Raw genomic sequence first — 19,972 nt, 5'->3', positions numbered from 1 at the left:
ATAAATAAAGCAAAAGCCATGTGCACAAGGAGAGCAAAACGAGGGATTCATTCAGCGCTTCCCATGGGCAGGCGGGTGTTCAGCTGTCCCCCAGGACAGCCGGGCTCCATCATGCGTAACAGTGACTTGGGAAGGCAAACAGAATCACTCCAAACATCCCCTCTTCCTTGTTTTTCCCCCAAAATATGTACTGAATACGATGGTGTATGGTATGGAATATTTGCCCAGTCTGGTTCAGCTGTCCCGGCTGTGCCCCCTCCAGCGTCTTGTGGAAAGTCATTGACTCTGTATAAACGCTGCTTGGCAACAACCAACACAGCAGCGTGTTATCAGCATTCTTCTCATTCTAAACCCAAACCCCAGTGCTATAGCAGCTACTAGGAGGAAAATTAACTCGATCCCAGCCGAAACCAGGACGGGGGGCTTGCAGCTGTGTAATGAACCTGCATCCCTGCCCCAGCAAAGGGCTGCGAGGTCCTTGGAACAGGTGTTTCCCCTTGGAGCTCTGCTTGTTTGGGGCCCTTGTTCTCCTTCCCAACCTTCTGCTCGGCTGCCCTTGGAGAAAATAAACCCTGCAAACAATGAGCACTGCAGTAGGGATTTGGGGCAGCGTGTTGGTTCACGGCGAGATCGCATTTCTGAGTGGTGTGATTCTGCGAATCGTTTCGTTAATTAGAGCAGGACGTGGTGCCCCGGGTAGCACTGCCGGTGTGTTTTGTTGGGGAGCACCCTTGTGTAAAGCAGTCTGTGCTGTGTCTGGTGGGTTCTGCTGCTGTGAGTTAAATCCCGGCGGTGGGAGCTGAATGGAAATGGCGACGGTGATCGTGTTGGGGTCACCACGGCTGCGCCGGTGTCGGTGTGAATGGAACCCACCAGAGCCACGGCTGCAGCCCTACTGCCTCGCACTGGGGAGATATTAATATATAGTTTAAGGTTAGGGAGATAAACACGCTTAATTTTTAGCGAGCAAAGGAGTGAGAAGGTTGAGTTGAATTGCGATGTGCGCTTTTCCTGAATCAGCCACTCCGCTGCTTCAGATAAGAGGCTGGAAAAAAAGGCAGTGGAGCTATTTCAGCGAGTATCTGTGGAGAGTAGGTGGCAGAGTCTTCCTGGGACATTAAGGCTTCTTTGGGGCTACTCTGCTGTCCTTGAGAGTTACCTTTATTCATTTTTAGGAGGGGTTAATAGCCTGGGTTCAGTCTTAGCTAAGAGCTGTATGTACATGGTGCTGCTTTCTAGCCGATTAGTCTGGGTTTGTCCCTCCAGTTTGTGTCGGTGTCCTGGTTTTGGCTGGGATCGAGTTCATTTTCCTCCTAGTAGCCGCTATAGTTTTGGGTTTAGCATGAGAAGGATGCTGATAACACGCTGCTGTGGTGGTTGTTGCCAAGCAGTGTTTATACCAAGTCAAGGACTTTTCAGCCGGGAGGCTGGAGGTGCACCAGGAACTGGGGGCGGGTGACCTGGACCGACCGTAGGGATATTCTGTGATATTCCGTACCATACATCATCATTCTCAGTATATAAACCTGTGGAGTTGGTCGGGGGGGTGGCGATCGCTAGGATGGGCTGGACATCAGTCAGCGGGTGGTGAGTAGCTGCTTTGCGCATCGCTTGTTTTGTGTATTAATTTATTATTATTATTATTATTATTGTTATTATTATTCTCTCCTCCTTTGCTATCCTATTAAACAGTCTTACCGTTGAGTTTTTTTCGGCTCACGGTGTGGGGGGGTGAGCGATTGGCTGTGTAGTGTTAGGTTAAACCACAGTGACAGGGTCCGTGTTGTCACCTTTGCAAACCGGAGCCGTGCTGTGTGTCCGGGTTCCACAGGAGCCCCGAGCTGTCCCATCGAGCTGCTGTGAAATGCTTCATTTGGCTGAGTTATCTTGACTTTCGAGGTGATTTTTCTCGGGATTTGCACATGGAGTTGTAACAGCTGAATCTCCACCAGTTCTCTCCTCCTCCAGGCATGTCGGGTTTTTGCATTAGATATGTGTAAACATAATAAGTTGCAACACTCCAATATAAAAATGTGCTCTCGGCAACTGCTGAAACTTCACTCTCAATATATTCATTCTTGTATAGACGATTCTGTCAGCAGAAGCACAAAATCACACAGAATCACAGAATCAACTGGGTTGGAAAAGACCTCAGAGATCATCCAGTCCAACCCTTGGTCCAACTCCAGTCCGTTTACTAGATCATGGCACTAAGTGCCATGTCCAGTCTCAGTTTAAAAACCTCCAGGGCCGGTGAGTCCAGCACCTCCCTGGGCAGCCATTCCAATGCCTGACCACTCTCTCTGTAAAGAATTGCTTTCTAATATCCAGCCTAAATTTCCCCTGGCAGAGTTGAAGCCCATGGCCCCTTGTCCTATTGCTGACTGCCTGGGAGAAGAGACCAATCCCCACCTGGCTAGAACTGCCCTTCAGGTAGTTCTAGAGAGTGCTGAGCTCACCTCTAAGCCTCCTCTTCTCCAGACTAAACAAGCCCAGCTCCCTCAGCCTCTCCCCATAGCTCTTGTGTTCAAGTCCCTTCCCCAGTCTTGTTGCTCTTCTCTGGACCCGCTCCAGCGCTTCAATCTCTTTCCTGACCTGAGGGGCCCAGAACTGAACACAATACTCCAGGTGTGGCCTCCCCAATGCAGAGCACAGGGGAAGGATCACTGCCCTTGTCCTGCTGACCACGCTATTTCAGATACAGGACAGGATCCCATTGGCCTTCTTGGCCACCTGGGCACACTGTTGGCTCATGTTGAGCTTCCTGTCAATGAGTCCCCCAGGTCCCTTTGTGCCTGACTGCTCTCCAGCCACTCTGTGCCCAGCCTGGAGCGCTGCAGGGGGTTGTTGTGACCAACAGGCGCGTGCCTGTTGTCCCAGCTGTGGAGGGAGGCAGAGCCTGTCGGATCGCTCGAGTCCAGGGTTCGAGTCCCGCAGAGCGGTGCTGAGGCTGCCGGAGCTGTATTCGGTGTTGAAATCCCGGAGGTGTGGGGCTGGGGGCACCAGTGTAGTAGTAAGCAAAACCAACTCTGATCATTACTTATGTACTAAATGAATTGAAAGTCTCCTGAATGGCATACTGAAAATAGGCTTAAATCTCTTTTTTGTGTCACTGCTTAAATTCAGTTTTTAATTTTAGTACCTTAATTGGGGCTACTTCGCTTTGGAGTTAATCCTACAACTGAAAAACATGTGAATGACAATGGCACATCCTGGTTACTGATGTGTAGTCTCCAAGGCCATGATTTCGGGGCAGGGTGGTAGTGGTTTGTTGGACCAGATAATGATAATTACAGGAGAGACTGTTGTAATATTTGTATCTTAACTATGATTTACCATTGCTGTACATTAATGCCAGGCTGGTTTGCTGTGTTTGTGTAGACTGCTGAAGTTCCAAACAGGCTTAGAAAGAAAACTTGTTGTTAATTGGGCAAATCAATTAATATGCATCTTTCTAGGCACAAAGGGCTTGCTGTCTAGACATGGCAGAAGTTTTTAATTGAATGTTTAATTCTAGCTTTGGATGAAACACCAGGAAGCATGAAAGAATAGAAAAGCGAGCACTTTACCTATTTGCTTGTGTTTGTGGTGGAGTGTGTTGTGTGTTTTTGAATACTGCTTTTTGTTTCTTTGCTTGCCTAAGAGAGGTTTTAGGTTTTTTGCACTGTTGTGCGTATCTGAACAGGTTTATTTCATTTTATAGGAGGAAAATGGCCCAAGCTACCGTGCCAGCAGCATCCATCCACGACGAGGACTCCTCTGAAAGCAAAATGGTGGTTACGTTCCTCATGTCAGCGCTGGAGTCCATGGTGAGTACAGGGGTTGGTCACAGCTCTGGTGACACCAATATCTTCCACTGGGGAGCAGGAGAGGGGTGATGTTCTATCTGTACCTTATTGCACGCTGTCTCTTTGCTTGTGGAAAACCAAGCAAACGCTCTTCTTAACACTTGTTTCTTGTTGTGATGTGGTTGTTTTAAAACTCATTTGGTCAAATAAATAAATGGGAAATGTTTCTTGATTGCTCAGGTCGAGCATGGGTGAAAGGTGAGAGTGTGTTCTGGTCTTCGTCACCTGTAATACAGAGAGAATTAATGGTCTTGAGGCTGGTGCCTTGTCCTCAGCTACTGCACCGATTCAACAACACTTGTTCAGAAAATACTTTTTAATGTTGGCACATCACCTGTTTTGTAGAAGGTACTGATTGTGTGGTGGGGTTTTAGGTTGATGAGTGGACATGCCTATCCTGTTTCCTTAAACCTGAGGCACTGTCAAAGATTTGTTTCTTTAATATTGATTTCTTAAATGATCAACAAGAACAAAAAATTTAATTTTAGCAATGAAAGTTGGGATGGTTATAAGAGAATTGATTGCAAGCCTTTTTTTCCCAATGGGTATAGTTGGTTCCTGAAGGCTTTGTGTCGCTTTTTCCTCTCATGCTGCAGTTGTTGGTGTCTATAGGTTGCAGCAAAGTCTGATTGTCCGAGTTCCTGGGAGAAACCGACGTTTTGTGAGCACTCACTGATTTTCTGAGGATCTTTGCTCACTCCTTGCACTGCAGGCGCTCTGCTTCACTTCTTTGGCAGGAGTTTCTCCCAGCAGAACCCACGCAGGCAGGTGCAATCCTTCTGCTCGGGAGGAATTCACAGCCGACCGCAGCGACCTGCTGGCAACCACCCCTTTCCGACCAGAACACGTGTGACAAGTGTGTCGAGAACCAGCAAAGCTCCCGTACATTCCACTGAGTGCCTTACTCCAACTTTCAGTATGATCATCTAGCAGGGAAGCGATAATTTCATGTGGATTGAAGTAATAAATCAGTTTAATTAAAAACAGTGCGATCTCTGAGACTAGACAAGGCCTTAATTTCTCTAATGCATCTACAATGCTTTTCAGATTCCTGATGAAAAGCGCGCCAAATGTATAAAGTACCCTTTGCCAATGGCTGATGTTATATTGCTCGCAGTACATTCTGAAGGGTGAATGCTGGCAGCCGAAGTAATAACTGTTTTACATCATACCACATAAGTTTCTATTAACTGTACTCTTTGCTGCGGTAATAAACGCTTTATGTTTTGCTTTTTATAGTGTAAAGAACTTGCCAAGTCCAAGGCAGAAGTCGCCTGTATCGCTGTATATGAAACAGATGTGCTTGTTGTTGGAACCGAGAGAGGAAGAGCCTTTGTCAATTCTCAGAAAGATTTTCAGAAGGATTTTGTCAAATTCTGTGAGTTTCAATGTTGTATTTTTGTTTCTCAAGCTGCTTAATGTGTATTACCTAATGCTAATAACTTCGGGGAGCAAAGTTAATAATATCATGGCTACATGTTATTGTTACACTGCCTGTGGCAAACCAGCTGTTTAAGAACACAAAAATGGTAGGTAACAGCAGACTTGTTTGGAGTGTTATCTCAGCTGTGGCTGGAAAGGTTCATTTTTTCTTAGATAATGTGACTTATAAGTACAATGAGAAGTATTATACTGTCCACACTCACAACACATCCTGCATTTCCTAGCGCTCGTTCATTTTTCTTCCTCTTTTTTCCCCTCGTGAAGACACAGAATGGGTCGTGCTGCTCCTGTCAGCTCAGGCGGTCCTGGTTCTTCAGATCACTTCAGGCCTTATGAAAGCAGATGCATATTCTTTACAATATATTTTTTTTTTGTCTAGCTTTCTTATATTGCTGTTGTGTAGCAGACAGAAATATGCATCTGTGCCATAATGCCTTGAAATTATATCTGCGTTACTTTTGTACTCCACATCTAGTGCCTTCTCGAGGGTTTAGGTTGCGGGGTGACAATCAAACTCTGGCAGATGTATTGTTCACCTCCTCTCCTGCCCCGCCTCCCCCTTTTGCCCCTCCCTCTCCCCCCTTCCCACTCAGCACAGGCGATCGGGAGGGAAAGAAGGACAGAGAGAAGAGAGTTGGAAACATTAAAAATGTTTTACTAATGCTACTGGTAAGAATAGAGAAAATAATACAAAATATGCAAAACCAATCTTGAAAGTCTCTGCAACTGCAGAGCCGGCACCCGAAGTCCTGGACTGGACTCTGCAGCCAACCGGAGCTGGATTCAGGCTGTCACTGGCCTCAGTTCGCAGGGACGACTCGCAAGGTCCTCTGCTAATGTCGGCCATAAGCAAAAGGGAAAAAAGGGACGAGATCCTCGTGATCTCCCACTTTTATATGAAGTATTCACGTGAATGGGATGTTATGCTCAGTTGGTCAGTTCCTTGGTCACCTGTTTCTTGTTGCCCCTCTCACCAGATGTCCATCCCTGCTTATCAATAACCTCGCATTCCATTGCTATGTTTACCAAAACATGTATCTGGTCCTCCAGGAAAATGCAGCTCATATGAAGCTTTAGCTGACAGGGAAATTCACTGAAAGAGAAACTTGGTTTTTAACAAAACCAAGATAGGCGTGGTTTTTGTTTAATTTCATGCTCACAGTAAAACAGTGGAACGTCTGTGTTTGCAAAACATGATCCACTGAGTACAGGACAGTATTTTTAGGAGTTATGTTTCAAAGATTCAGTGACTCTTTGTGGGGAGCGTTGATGTGCTCAGTTAAGAAAGTGATCTTGATGGACACTGCTTAACAAACCGTTCCTTTACCTACCTAGGGAAAGGGAGAAAATGCAGGTCAAGAGCAGGGTGCGAGAGAAGAATCAGTCTGGGGGGAGTTTAAAAGCAATAGCTGTAAAATGTTCTGTCTTCACTACGTTTGTTTGCCTGTCATCATCTGTCTTATGCTGTTTCTTATTAACAAGAGATACATGCACTCCGAATTGCCTTATAATATGTTTTTCAAACTAGAAGTATTTTGTGAAATGAAATAGTCAAGACTTGTGATTGAGGTTTAAAAAGTGTTAATATTCTCCATAGCCTCACCACAGGTGCAATTAGTTCTAATATTGGCAATAATAAAAGCAATGCTAGCCACAAGGCCAGAGCTGCAAAGCAACTTAGGTGCCTAAAAATCTAGATCAAAGCTTCTGAAAGTCTCCATGACATCTACCTGTAGGTATCTAAATAGCTCTTAACTAAATTTGTCTTGCGCTGTGTTATCTTTGCAGGTGATGATATCCAAAAAGCATGGTGTAGAAATACATGACATCAGTATTTTTTCTTTAACCGAAGCTCAGTGAAGCGTACATCATATTGGTATAAATATAAATTTTAACGTGCTGAAACTCTGTGATTGGCATGTCTTGCTGCTTTCTTTTGTTTTTCAAGTTGGTGAAGCTATTTACATGTTTGATCCCATCTGTGTATTGTCTGTGTGCTTTCACTATAAGCAACGCTAAACAGTGTGATACTGCAGGACTGAGAGCATCGTGCACAGCCCTGGTGTTCAGGAGATGATAGGTGGGGGTCAAACTACAGTACTGTGAATATTTTTATTAACTCTGGGTTAGTTTTAGGCTTGTGCTTAAAAATGTCTTTGATTAAATCTGCTGAAACAGCCCCTGGCACTGTGCTAGTGCGTGTCCTGTGCCACTGGTCTGGACGCAGTCCTTGTGTGGTGCTTGGATGCTCCAGTAATTATGTAAATAAAGCATTAATACAGTTGATTTGAACCTTACTGTTGTGATTACCTCTGATTATTTTCTGTATGTCTTTCTTATCATGCCGGTAGTAATTCTGGAACAGTATCTAAATGGGGTGTTTAGCTTTTTAGCTCTCAAGTGGAGTGTCTCAGATTTGGAATTGAGTACAGGCTGAATCCCCTGACCTGGACAGAAGCAGCCTAACACCTCTTCTGGATTAGTCTAATAACAGAGCTTATTAGTGGCTTTAACTGCCACTGATTGTGTGTGTTTGTCTTTGTTATAGTATCTAAAGGGCAATCTTCATCATCATCTTCGTCTCTGATCATGTGCTGTGGTATTATAGTGAAAACACCATTCTCTAACTAGCTAGCATCTTTTTATGTTGCTCAGAGGCTAATCCCTTGGCACCAATGCAGCTGGTTTAAAAATACCAGTTCTTTTTGATGGTGACGTGCCAGTGTGGAAACTGGTTTCCCACAGTCATTTTCTTTGGCCCTAAACTCTTCTGTGGCCAGCTCAGACTTCTGTGGCTTTTGCTGCTCCTGAAGCCACAGAATATTTTGGAAGAGAAAGGAGTTATTAAATCGTAGACATAAATAGTAAATGAAAGAAAAACAATAGGAGCCAGGTGGAGGATTAATCCTGACAAAACACTTATGGAGGTGCATGTGTGCCATCACTAATCTGTTACCTATTTTAAATGCAAATGGAGGGCCAGATCGCTGGTTGTTGTTTTAGCTTTGGTTTTCCAGTGCACTTCAAAACGGGCAAACTTTACAGAATGTGTAGCCTGAAAAAAGGGTGTTGGAGTAGTTGCTTATGAAAGCAGTGACTGTCAGGATGCTTTCCTGTTGCCAAGCCAGAGCTGGTTTACACCTCTGTAACTCTCAGCCTCTTTTTTCGTGCCAGATTTCCTTCCAGCTATTTGGGAACGGCCTCTGTAAAACAACCTCTGCTCATGCTTGTTCTGTTGGAGCATGTGCTGGAACAGGCTCTTCCCAGTTTCTTCTGTTGGGAACTTACTCAGCTGTGGCTCTCAGTTGTGTTTCTGAGTTTTCACCTCCGTTTTTGCAGCAGATGACTTGGAATAACTTGCACTTCTCCAAACTGCAAGACCAGGAGAGCGGGGTGGCTGCTCCTGGCCACGCTGACTGTAACCCGTCACCGTTCCCCAGCCTAATTGTGCTGGCAAACATGATATATTTACTCATACTGTGTCTGTCACTTGGGAGTTAAGAGACTGCACCTCTGCTAGGGAAGGGATCCTGTGAGTGTTCACTTGTCCGTTTTACGTTACGTGAGCCGGGTTGCATCATGCCTGTTCAGTGATGTGCTCATGCTAACCCAGCCAGCTCTGCCCGGGCTTAATTAGGGAACAGTTTAATAATCCTTTTTGCTTGGGAGGGTTGTGAGCATGGTAACCACTGGCTTCCTCTTGTGTATCTCCTCTCCAGGTCTGCAGCTCTCTGTGCAAGATGTGTTTCTGCATTGGTGCCCAGGCCTCTGTACGTCTGCTCAGCCTCAGCACTGTTATTTCTGGGCTCCCCATCTCCCTGGGGTGCTACGGAGATGTCTGGAGTGCCCTGACTGCTAAAGCTTATGAGATATCTTTGTTTATTTAATAAAAAGCTTCATATGTTCCTTGTGGAAAGCCAGGCACTGTGCTACATCCACTGACTGCCTGCAGCACTCTGCCTTCCCAGTCTCTTCAAGTATTAACTCTGTTTATTTTGCATCTGTTTCTGCCCCACCCCTAATTTTTTGGGGAGGTTTTCTGCTGTGGTTGTAACTGCTTGATAAATTAACTGAACTGTGTTCATTCTTGGAATCTCTAAGAGCTTTTTTAAGATCTAAGATTCCATCACTTTCTATTTTGTATTTGCAGAATGTAGCTGTGAGTTACAGCATCTACCCTTAAAGATTTGATCAGTTTATTCAGAATACGTCACGTGCTTAGAAATTAGTTTAAAGATAACATTCCTAGCACTCACCAAACAGTTGCAGTTACAAGTAGTAAAGATAAAATCCAAAGCAATCATCTCCATCTTTCTTACTGTAAGAGCTGCTTTTTTTTCCATTGCTGTCTGCACTTGTGCTCGCTTAGATGGCTCAGCTCACAGTCCCCTTCTGCCTGGCCTTTTCTAATGCAAATAATGTCATTTTTGAGCTGTCCCATGCTGCATATTTCTCACATATTAATATGTGTTCATTAGCTGAGCTCTCCATTAATAGCCTAGATCTTTGTGAAAGTCATGGACATAATTCTGCTGTCTTTTAGGGCTGTGATGGCCAGCCCTGGCTAGCTGTGCACTTTTGTTGGTCCCCTTTGTGAGCTCTTTCTCATGGTATTAGGGGTGAATTAATCTGTTTTTCTCAAATTTTATGTTACTGTCAGTTCCCCTTGTTTCTGCAAGTCAGTTTACCCCTTTTTTCCAGGTTCTCAAAATGAAAAGACAAATGCATTTTCAAAATTTGTTTGCATAGTTAGACACAAGTTATTTTTAAGGAGTTTTATAGGGTCACTTTCTCGCTTCCTTTGCTTCCATCCCTGCCTGGCTGGCTCCACAGATGTGCCAGGAACAGAGACTTGCAGGTCGTGTGCCTGTCCAGGTGCCTTTTTCCAGCCCCTTTAGCTTTAGCTGGGCCGAGCTCCGAGCTCCGTGCTATTTTTCTGGCTTTATTTCATATTTCATTAACTGGCCTCTTTTGTAACCTAATTGGAGCTATGGTGCTTGGCTTGATTGTCAGGAGCCTTTCAGGTTCTGTCTCTGCCCAGCAGTTTCAGGGTATGAGCTAAAAGCTACTTTAGAAAACTCGCTAAGAAAGTTGAGTCCCGTTTCAGTGGAGAACACCCACCTCGTTCCCTCAGAGTTGTAAACCAACAGAAAATTACCGTAGGTGGCTGATATGTTTGAAATTTGCTGGCTCCTAAATTCTCCCCTGGGCGATTTGCTTTTCTTGTGGTTTAAGCGATCCTTTGATAATCGTAAAGTGATTTTTCTTTAATTTGAGGTTATTGTCTAATTTCCTGAACTGTAACACTGGATGGCCTTAAAAAGCTCACAGGTGAACTGGGTGGATACCAAAAGCAAAATGCTTTTGGTCACACGCAGTTACCTTCCCTCTTTCATTGCTCCTAGTTATTTTCAGAGGGCAATTTTCCTTAAGCACAAATGATAAAATGTGTGTGTTGTCGCAAAATAATTGTTGCCCTTAAGTTGCCCCTGGGAGTGTCTGCGCAGGGGTGACATTCGTACTCTTATAATCACTATTTGGCTTTCTCTACCTGGGGGGGATTAAAACCCACCTGATTAAAACCCTTCTGGTGTTGTGAGATGCCTTAAGTGCAATGGGACTGGCAGCTCTTTTGCTAGAGGAGCGCTGAGCTCCATCAGCCCCAGATACTCAACCTGCCGCATTTTCTCTTGTTGTTTGCGTGGCACCTCACCTTCAGGTCACATTTTTGAGGAAATTTCAGTTAAGTGGATTGTTTCACTGCTTGTCAAGGGTTTAGATTGCGGGGTGACAATAAAACCCTGGCAGTTGTATTGTTAACCTCCTCTAAACCCCCTTCAGCCCAACTCTCTCCCCCCTTCCCACTCAGCACAGGTGATCGGGAGGGAAAGAAGGACAGAGAGAAGAGAGTTGGAAACATTAAAGATGTTTTACTAATGCTACTGGTAAGAATAGAGAAAATAATACAAAATATACAAAACCAATCTTGAAAGTCCCAGCAACTGCAGAGCCGGCACCCGAAGTCCTGGGCTGGACTCTGCAGCCAACCGGAGCTGGATTCAGTCTGTCACTGGCCTCAGTCCGCAGGGACGACTAGCAAGGTCCTCTCCTAATGTCGGCCATAAGGAAAAAGGGAAAAAGGGACGAGATCCTTGTGATCTCCCACTTTTATATGAAGTATTCACATGAATGGGATGTTATGCTCAGTTGGTCAGTTTCTTGGTCACCTGTTTCTCGTTGCCCCTCTCACCAGATGTCCATCCATGCTTATCAATAACTTCGCATTCCATTGCCATGCTTACCAAAACATGTGTCTGGTTCTCCAGGAAAATACAACTAATATGAAGCTTTAGCTGACGGCAGATTTACTAAAAGAGAAACTTGTTTTTTAACAAAACCAGGACACTGCTAAAGCTTGATTTTTGTTGTTTATTATTCTGTGGTGAGATGCAGACAGGGCTGGTTTTGTCTCTCGTCTGCAGCGGATGAGCTCAGCTCCGCAAAGATGCAGCTCTCCCCTTGCCTCCCCATCAGGTGCTCTGAAGACAGACCTATTTCATGACCTATTTTAGTCTGCTGCGTTCAGACCTCACTTTAGCAGGCTTTCAGAGTGGGTGTTGTGTAACACCGCTGAGCATTAACTCATTTCATCATTTATACGCATAACAGCATGTATTTCAGGCAGGCGGCTGTGCCGTCTGCCCGGACAGAGGTCAGTTCGTAGCCATCTCATTGCTGCCGTGCAACGAGAAAAAATGGCCAAATTTAAATTTGATCCTTTCAAGTATTCTATTTTTTTTGTTCATCATAAAAAAATTTGTAAGAGTTGTTTTTTTTTTCTTTTAACTTTAAAACAGCGTATTCCTGTTGTAGTATATCCATTTTATAAGGATGGTGACAGCTGAGAGATTCCAGCCAAGGCTGGACTGTCAAACCCAGTGTGACCAGGAGTTGGACTCGATGATCCTTGTGGGTCCCTTCCAGTCACGACATTCTGTGATTCTGTGAATAACCGAAACACCTGGATATACAGAAGAGACGAGACACTCAACCATCTATGGACTCTCAGTAGAAAATGAGGATTTGATTGAGTTGGGTCAGTGTAATCCTGCTGAATCCAGAAGAGCTTTTGCAAAGTAACTGGACTAATCCAGCGGGTCCCTTCCAATCCCTAACATTCTGTGATACTCCCAGCTGTGTAGAATGCAATTCTTTTACCATATAACCATTCTTCGCCCTTCCTGAGCCATTTTCCCTGTAAATTCAGCCCCCCATCCCTCTTGCCCTCCAAGTTTTGTTGCGCATCCCCTCCCAGACGGAGCCCGAATCCTGCCGGGTGCTCAGGTAATTGTGGTGAGGGCTTTGGCAGAGCCCTTTTGTTGTGGACGTGTGTCCATCCAGATAAAAATAATGTCATAAAAAACACTAAGTGTTTTACTTAAGAAGGAACATTTTTTGGGTCTTTTTGCCTACTTTTCATTTGAATGGGAAGCGAGCGGTGTCGTCATCTTGTTTTTGCTTTGCTCGTTATTTTTAGGAAGTGTGGGTACATTTTTGAGAAGCCACTGGCAATAAAGGAGTTTTCAGTGAATCAGTCCCTTGTGTGGGAAAAAAACCCACCCAAAAAGCGACATTGCGTGTAGCTGTAAATGGAACCTGATGTCTCCTACCCCTGAGTCTGCAGTCACACCCCATCAGCTGTCATTATATACAGGGGCTTAGTTAGAATAATATTCTACTTTAGCGTTTTTTGTGTTACGATTGCAGAGGAAGCAAAAGTTGGAGGCCTGGAGAGCTGAATGTCCCGTGGATATGGGTTTCCAGCACAAAGCAGGCATGGGATCTGTAAAGGAAGGAAAAGATTCTCTTTTAAATGAAGATACAAGTTGAAGATGATAAACGTGTTTTGACTAAAAGCGTTGCTGCTTCAGCTCATTTCGCAACTCATTTGTAATCAGTTGTTCGAATTGCTGTTTGTTTTCTTGTGTTAATGTAGATTACGATCCCAGCAGCACCGGTAATGCAAATCGCAATGTTTCAGACCGCGTTTGCTCACGGGCAAGTCGTGACACAACCAGCGCTCTGATGGTTCCCGTGCACACAGAACACACAGTGCACACAGAACACACGTCTCCCTTCTTCTTTCAAATGCAGAATATCTCTCTTGTGTTCCTCTGTTCTTGCTGGTGATTCTCAGTAAACCTTCGCAAGAACTGAGCCATAAGAAAGGCAGGCTGCCACCTGAACCAATCCCTTCTGTTTGCTTTTTAATATTGGAAGCATTGTTATCTCCTGACTCCTTTTGCAATGAATTTTGCTCAGAGGCTGGAACAAAAGCGTAGGGCTTTATTCTTCTAGAATTGTGTGTGGTGATGGTTTGTTGGCAGCTCCTCCTATTTGGTGATAAGAGATGTGTATTTAAAATGTCTTTTGAAAGATAAAGGAGCTGTTGTGGCAAAAATCAGGTCCCTTCTCTAAAAAGTTCAGCTTAGCACATACAGCAGGAACAAAGCCGGATATAACAGAACTGCTGCGTAAGACATCACATATAGCAGCTGCGGGACCCTCCACACAGGCATTTGATTTTTTCCCTGGTGACAGTCTCGGTCCTTTTCATGGCAGTTTTGCGTTTTATTTCTATTGTATTATCCCATCCGGAGATTAATAGTGTTTTCTACCTCTTTATGCAGAAGAAAACCTGCTTGGGTGTGTGTCTCAATCCATCGCACTTATACCTCAGATGGTGATATTTACAAAGGTTGTAAGGAGGGTATAATAATCTTGGTATAAATTTAAATTGACTCATTGCTTTTGTGTGTAGATAAGTGCATTTGCTTCTAAGGCAAATCAGTTCTTACAGTTTTCTGTCAGGAATCTCCCTGAGTGTCTATAGTCTAAACTGGAGGGAATAGGTACTGGGAGTTTTAATAACCTATTATTTTCTTTTTGTCTTTGCCAGGTGTTACAGAAGAGGAGAGGACTGCAGAACAGCAGAAAACAAAGACTGGACCACCCGTGAACAGACTGACAGTGGATATTGTGGAACTGGAAGCTCTCAGAAAGTCCGTGGAGGACTTTTTCTGCTTTTGCTATGGTTGGTGCTTTAGGGTTTTCTAAATAGCTGTGCTGGTTTCCTAAGCTTTTATTCCACTTGTGAGTACAGTACTGCATGAGCTTAGCCTTCCAACTATACTGCTGTTAAGGTGATAAGTTTAATTTTAGTAAGTGATTCTGAAACATACACGTATATTGGATAGTTTTCTTCTTGATGTGTTTTGTGGGGTGTGATTTGAGATTATTGCAGAGCACAGCTCATTTCTAGTTTACTTTCAGGAAAGCCTCTCTACCTTGGTGGGTTCCAGCGCACGTTAACGCGACCAGTCTTTGGTTTCCTGGTGGGATTTGCACTTTACTTTCGCTCCCCGCCTCTCCAAAATAAAACATTTTATGAGGGACTCATCCTTTTGCTAACTTTACCTTAAAGCAATGTCCTTTTATTTTTTTAATAGGTAAAGCTTTAGGGAAGTCAACAGTGGTACCTGTGCCATATGAGAAGATCCAGAGGGACCAGAGCGCGGTGGTGGTGCAGGGTCTGCCCGAAGGACTTGCCTTCAAACATCCAGCAAACTACGATGTGTCAACCCTGAAATGGATTTTGGAAAACAAGTCTGGGATCTCATTTATCATCAAAAGGTTATTTTTTCCCTCTTGTGCTGGTCTGTCCAATTAATTTTAATTAAATACATTGCAGCCTGTTGCTGTTAAACAGGAGAGCTCTCTCTTTAATGTTAAACTCCCAAGTAAATAATGATGTCTTTGCTAAAGCTGTGGGTTTTTCTTCTCCTATTTCCACACAGGCCTTTCCTAGAGTCGAAGAAACACCTCGGTAAGTTCCTACTTACTCAGACTAAGCAGAAACAGATCAGAATTTTAGTTTAGATAGCACTACAGGTACAAGGTTTATTCAAGTGCATAAAGTGGCAAACGGTGCAGAAATTCCTAGACTGTGAGTTGTCTTACTTATGAAACTATAACCTTTTCCTTTATGCGTTTTGCCAGGAGCTACTAATTAGAGATAAAATTTGTTCTGTTGCATTCTTCAGTCTTTTACTGAATTTAAATTTAATGTGAATTGGATAGTATCCTAGGGAAAGGAGAAGTGAACTGCATTGCATTTTTAAAAGATGCCAAGACTTTACAGTGCTCTGTGTTCCAACACATGGCTGATTTGGGCATTTATAGTTCATTTTAAAAATTAATTCAATCTTCTGAAGTGGTTAGGTGTTGTAGTTCCTATGAAAGCCTCTATAAATTAAAAAATCTAAGCTAGAGTGAGTGTTTTAAAACTCCATAAAGATTCACTTCTGGCTCAGTAGAAAATCCCTTCTCCGATTCCTTTCACGGGGTCACGTCGTCCCTAGAGGTTTTTAAACTGAGATTGGACATGGCACTTAGTGCCATGATCTAGTAAACAGACTAGAGTTGGACCAAGGGTTGGACTGGATGATCTCTGAGGTCTTTTCCAACCCAGTCGATTCTGTGATTCTGTGATGTTGCTTTACTTGCAAAATTCGCACATGCGAGGGTTTGTTTTATGAAGAGGATGGGGCAATCTCTATAGGAATGAAGTCAGGAAAGTTCCACTTTCTCAGGTGAACCAGCCACAGGTTGATGCTGGGTTAGTAAAATCAGCAACGTGTTGCCTGTGCCCAGTGAGAAGAGCAGAGTGAGGGAAATTACAGAGATTCTGGTAATAATATATTTCTATTGAAAATGCAAGGCAGGTTTTCAGTGTGGTAAACGACACTCTAAAAAAATAAGCTATTTGTGTCTAGCTGTGATTTAGGACTAAGCCAAATCTCTATAAAACTCTCCCATTTTCTTTTAGCAAAGTTTAAGTGCAAGGTTTGTTTCCCTTTGCTTCCCAAGATTTTCACTTGGCGTCATGCAAGAGAGCATGAAAGGCATGGTGTGATGCGCACTTCAAGTAATTTTATATGAATGTTGCTTTAGAGATTAATAAAGCAGCTTAACAACATCTTTCCCTCGGATCTGTGAATACAGAAAATACGCACATACGCTTGTAAAGCGTGAACAGGGTTTCACCTTATGAAATTAATGTAACCTTTTCAATTTGTATTTAAGGTAAAAGGCGTACAGGAAATTCAAAGTTTGTCTTTTGACTTTCAGGAGCTCATATGACAGATCCTTCACATTCAATTATACCTCCAAGTGGAAGGTGAATCTAAAATAATGTCTTTTTTGTTCTTGTTATTGTCTATGTATTTTCATATACTTAATCCTTCCCTAATGTCCTTTTCTGTCCAGCTGACCTTTGGATAACTTTTGCTTGCCTGGGATTATAAAAAGCATAAAGCTAAAGTTTCCCTTTCAACCATTATTTATGGGGAAACTGTTACGAATTAAACTTCTGATTGAAGCAGTAAAGGTTGAGGGCTGCCTTGGTTGCAGCAACCATGAGATGGTGGAGTTCAGGATCTCATGTGGCAGGAGCAGGATAGCAAGCAGAATTGCAACCCTGGACTTCAGCAGGGCAAACTTTGGCCTTTTCAGGCAATTGCTGGGGGAAATCCCATGGGCAAGGCTGCTTGAAGGTAAAGGGGCTCAAGATAGTTGGTTAGTGTTCAGGGACTGTTTCTACCGGGCACGAGATCAGAGCATCCCGACACGTAGGAAGTCAAGGAAGGGAGCCAGGAGACCTGCGTGGTTAAACAGGAACTGCTGGGTGTGCTCAAGTGGAAGAGGAGAGTTTATAGATCATGGAAGGAGGGGCTGGTCACTTGGGGACAATATAAGGCTGTTGTCAGAGGGTGTAGGGAGGCAACTAGCAGCGTAGGGGAAAGGGACCTGGGGGTCCTGGTGGACGACAGGGTGACCATGAGCCAGCACTGGGCCCTTGTGGCCAGGAAGGTGAATGGTACCTGGGGTGGGTTAGAAGGGGGTGGTCAGTAGGTCAGAGAGGTTCTCCTGCCCCTCTGCTCTGCCCTGGGGAGACCACACCTGGAATGTTGTGTCCAGTTGTGGCCCCTCAGTTCCAGCAGGACAGGGAACTGCTGGAGAGAGTCCAGCGCAGCCACCAAGATGCTGAAGGGAGTGGAGCATCTCCCGTGTGAGGAAAGGCTGAGGGAGCTGGGGCTCTGGAGCTGGACAAGAGGACACTGAGGGGGGACTCATTCATGGGGATCAATATGGAAAGGGGGAGTGTCAGGAGGATGGAGCCAGGCTCTTCTCGGTGACAGCCAATGATAGGACAAGGGGCAATGGGTTCAAACTGGAACACAGGAGGTTCCACTTAAATTTGAGAAGCAACTTCTTCTCAGTGAGGGTGGCAGAGCCTGGCCCAGGCTGCCCAGGGAGGTTGTGGAGTCTCCTTCTGTGCAGACATTCCAACCCGCCTGGACACCTTCCTGTGTAACCTCATCTGGGTGTTCCTGCTCCATGGGGGGATTGCACTGCATGAGCTTTCCAGGGCCCTTCCAACCCCTGACACTCTGGGATTCTGTGAGATGGCAAAGTTTCCCTTCAGTTTAATGAGCCTAACGAGTGTTCTTAATTCACAGTCAGGGATAAGTTTGTCATGTTTTATGATACAGCAGCAGTGGGGAACAGATTGATGTTGCTACCTTCCCCCTCCTCCATTAAAAAAAATAACTTGTTTGTTAGTAAATGAAGTGGCTATATCTGGAATAAATCAAAAATTGCTTAATGTGAAAACAAGGGATCAGTTTTTCCTGCTCCTGAGTTTGCTTCTTATTAAAGGGTAAACACACTTTGAATATTGTGTATGTCCCAAAAATACAGTGATAGGAGATTCCTGGCAATTCCCTTGAGGTAAATCAGATGAACCACCATGCAGGGTTTCACTTTTGTGTGCCTACTTGGAAAAAAAATACTGGGAGATTGATTTTATTTGACAACCTGTAAAGCTCGAGGAACTTTGCAGAAATATGATATTTGGGTTTGCCAATGTGTTCTTTTGTCAATGTGCTCGCTTTGTTTATTTTTGTAGTTGTCCTATTAAAGTGAAAACGGAACCCAAAGAGGATTCTGGTAGGTTCCAATTTTTGCTCTTACTTGCAAAGCAATGGCCAGTTTCTGTTCAGAAGGCTGAATTTAAGCAAAGATAGGAAAAAACACAGGCTTTGTGAGAAGGAAAAGCCGCTTTCCTCAAAATTGTCTGTTTTCAGTTGGAGTTTTTATCAAGTATTGAACCTTAGCCGTATGTTTCCATTTCTAGGAGGAGGAGATTTGTAAGATGTTGTAGACTAAAATGATTTATCTTTGTAAACAGTTTTAAGTGGAGAAGAAGAAAACCCTCAGGTTTTTATTTTGTTCTACTTCAAGATCACTCGCTGTATTTCTTAACGTTACTAAAATATTGAAAATGTCGGGATGTCCATTTTCCAGCTAAAATGGAAATAAATAATAAACAGCAAAATGTGTTATTTCTGGTTAAAGAAGTGCCCAAGCATGGTGAAGTTCCCCAGCAGGTAGGACACCATTTGGGATTGCAGCAGCGTGTGCTTTGAGGTAAAGATGTGAATAATCCCATTAAAGCCAGCGAGGGGATGGGTGTGCTTAGAGATAAACCGCTGACTTTCCCTTTTCTTGGGGTGCGCTACATTGCTCAGCATTTTGTGTAGGAATTCAGGTCTTATGTTTAGTCCCGTTTTGTTCTTTCCTTTGGTTCTTTGTGCTTCACGGCTTTAAACCTGCGGTTTGAGAGCCCTTTGTGGTTCATGTTTGACTTGACGTACATGAAGAGTTAACTCGAGCGTTTTGTCCAGTCAGTCCCAGGCTCTTTGCAGTGCTGCTCTCTAGGCATTTTAAATCAGTCTCCTTTTGTTTTGAAAACATTTTAGGGAATGCCGTGAAGGCTTATGCAGACTGTATCTGAACTTGGCTGTGCAGATGAGCGAGCAGGAATAGGTCTGCAAGTACTTTCAGCACAAGTAGTGATAAAACATTTGGGTTTTTGCCTCTTGTAGTGGGCAATAAGGGAGATTTATTTACTTATTTATTTTTTCATTCTTCAGATCCGAGGTAGCATTTGCAAGGGCGTCTAGTTTGTAGAGAAGCATTTAATCCCGAAGCCCTTCTGAGGGTGACCAACCTGACATGTCAGAAACCAGCAGGTCGCTTCGTTACTGATGGTTAAGCTCAATGATTAAGTGCCTCAGCACCTGAGTATCTTTTTCTTCTTTTAAACAGAGATGAGCTGGGATCTCGGTGGATGTTTGGGGTTGCTTTTAACAATCTGGTTATTATTAGTTTCCGTATTCAATTCCTTTGTTTCTACAGGAGTTTCTTTGGAAATGGCAACAGTGGTGGTGAAGGAGGAATCAGATGATCCTGACTACTATCAATATGCTATTCCAGGTAATGATACCAACTTTCATGTGTGTTTATCTCATGAAAGGGTGAATTGCTTAAGTGTCGTTCTCTCTCTATGCCTCTCTTTTTGCTTGTTTTGGTCATTAAACATGCCATTACTTGGCTCTGTTAGGTTACATTTCCATGCTGGCTATCATTTAAGTTATTCTGAGGAATACCAAAAGAGCTCAAGTGCAACTTCAGCATATACGTATGTGTGTGTGTGTGGGCTGGAGGGGAAATTCATGGGGTCTTTTGAACTGCTTGGGGTTTTTTCTGAGGATCGG

At 43.9% G+C, this 19,972-nt stretch overlaps 1 protein-coding gene across 9 annotated transcripts in view; it reads left to right on the top strand.

Annotated features, from left to right (window-relative positions):
• Positions 1 to 19,972, top strand: part of GTF2I (general transcription factor IIi) — a 62,783-nt gene that overhangs the window by 3,641 nt on the left and 39,170 nt on the right. For all 9 annotated transcript variants that reach the window (XM_065037168.1, XM_065037169.1, XM_065037167.1 and 6 more), the window contains exons 2-9: positions 3,704 to 3,809; positions 5,088 to 5,226; positions 14,251 to 14,385; positions 14,801 to 14,984; positions 15,149 to 15,177; positions 16,482 to 16,530; positions 18,322 to 18,362; positions 19,614 to 19,691. In XM_065037168.1, the coding sequence (XP_064893240.1) occupies positions 3,711 to 3,809; positions 5,088 to 5,226; positions 14,251 to 14,385; positions 14,801 to 14,984; positions 15,149 to 15,177; positions 16,482 to 16,530; positions 18,322 to 18,362; positions 19,614 to 19,691 (754 nt within the window). In that variant the 5' untranslated portion in view covers positions 3,704 to 3,710. The remainder of the gene's footprint in view (positions 1 to 3,703; positions 3,810 to 5,087; positions 5,227 to 14,250; positions 14,386 to 14,800; positions 14,985 to 15,148; positions 15,178 to 16,481; positions 16,531 to 18,321; positions 18,363 to 19,613; positions 19,692 to 19,972) is intronic.

Source organism: Columba livia, chromosome 20, assembly GCF_036013475.1.
Source record: "Columba livia isolate bColLiv1 breed racing homer chromosome 20, bColLiv1.pat.W.v2, whole genome shotgun sequence".
Classification (NCBI taxonomy): Eukaryota; Metazoa; Chordata; class Aves; order Columbiformes; family Columbidae; genus Columba; species Columba livia.
Note: the sequence above shows the minus strand (reverse complement) of the source record. Positions and strands in the feature narration are given on the sequence as shown.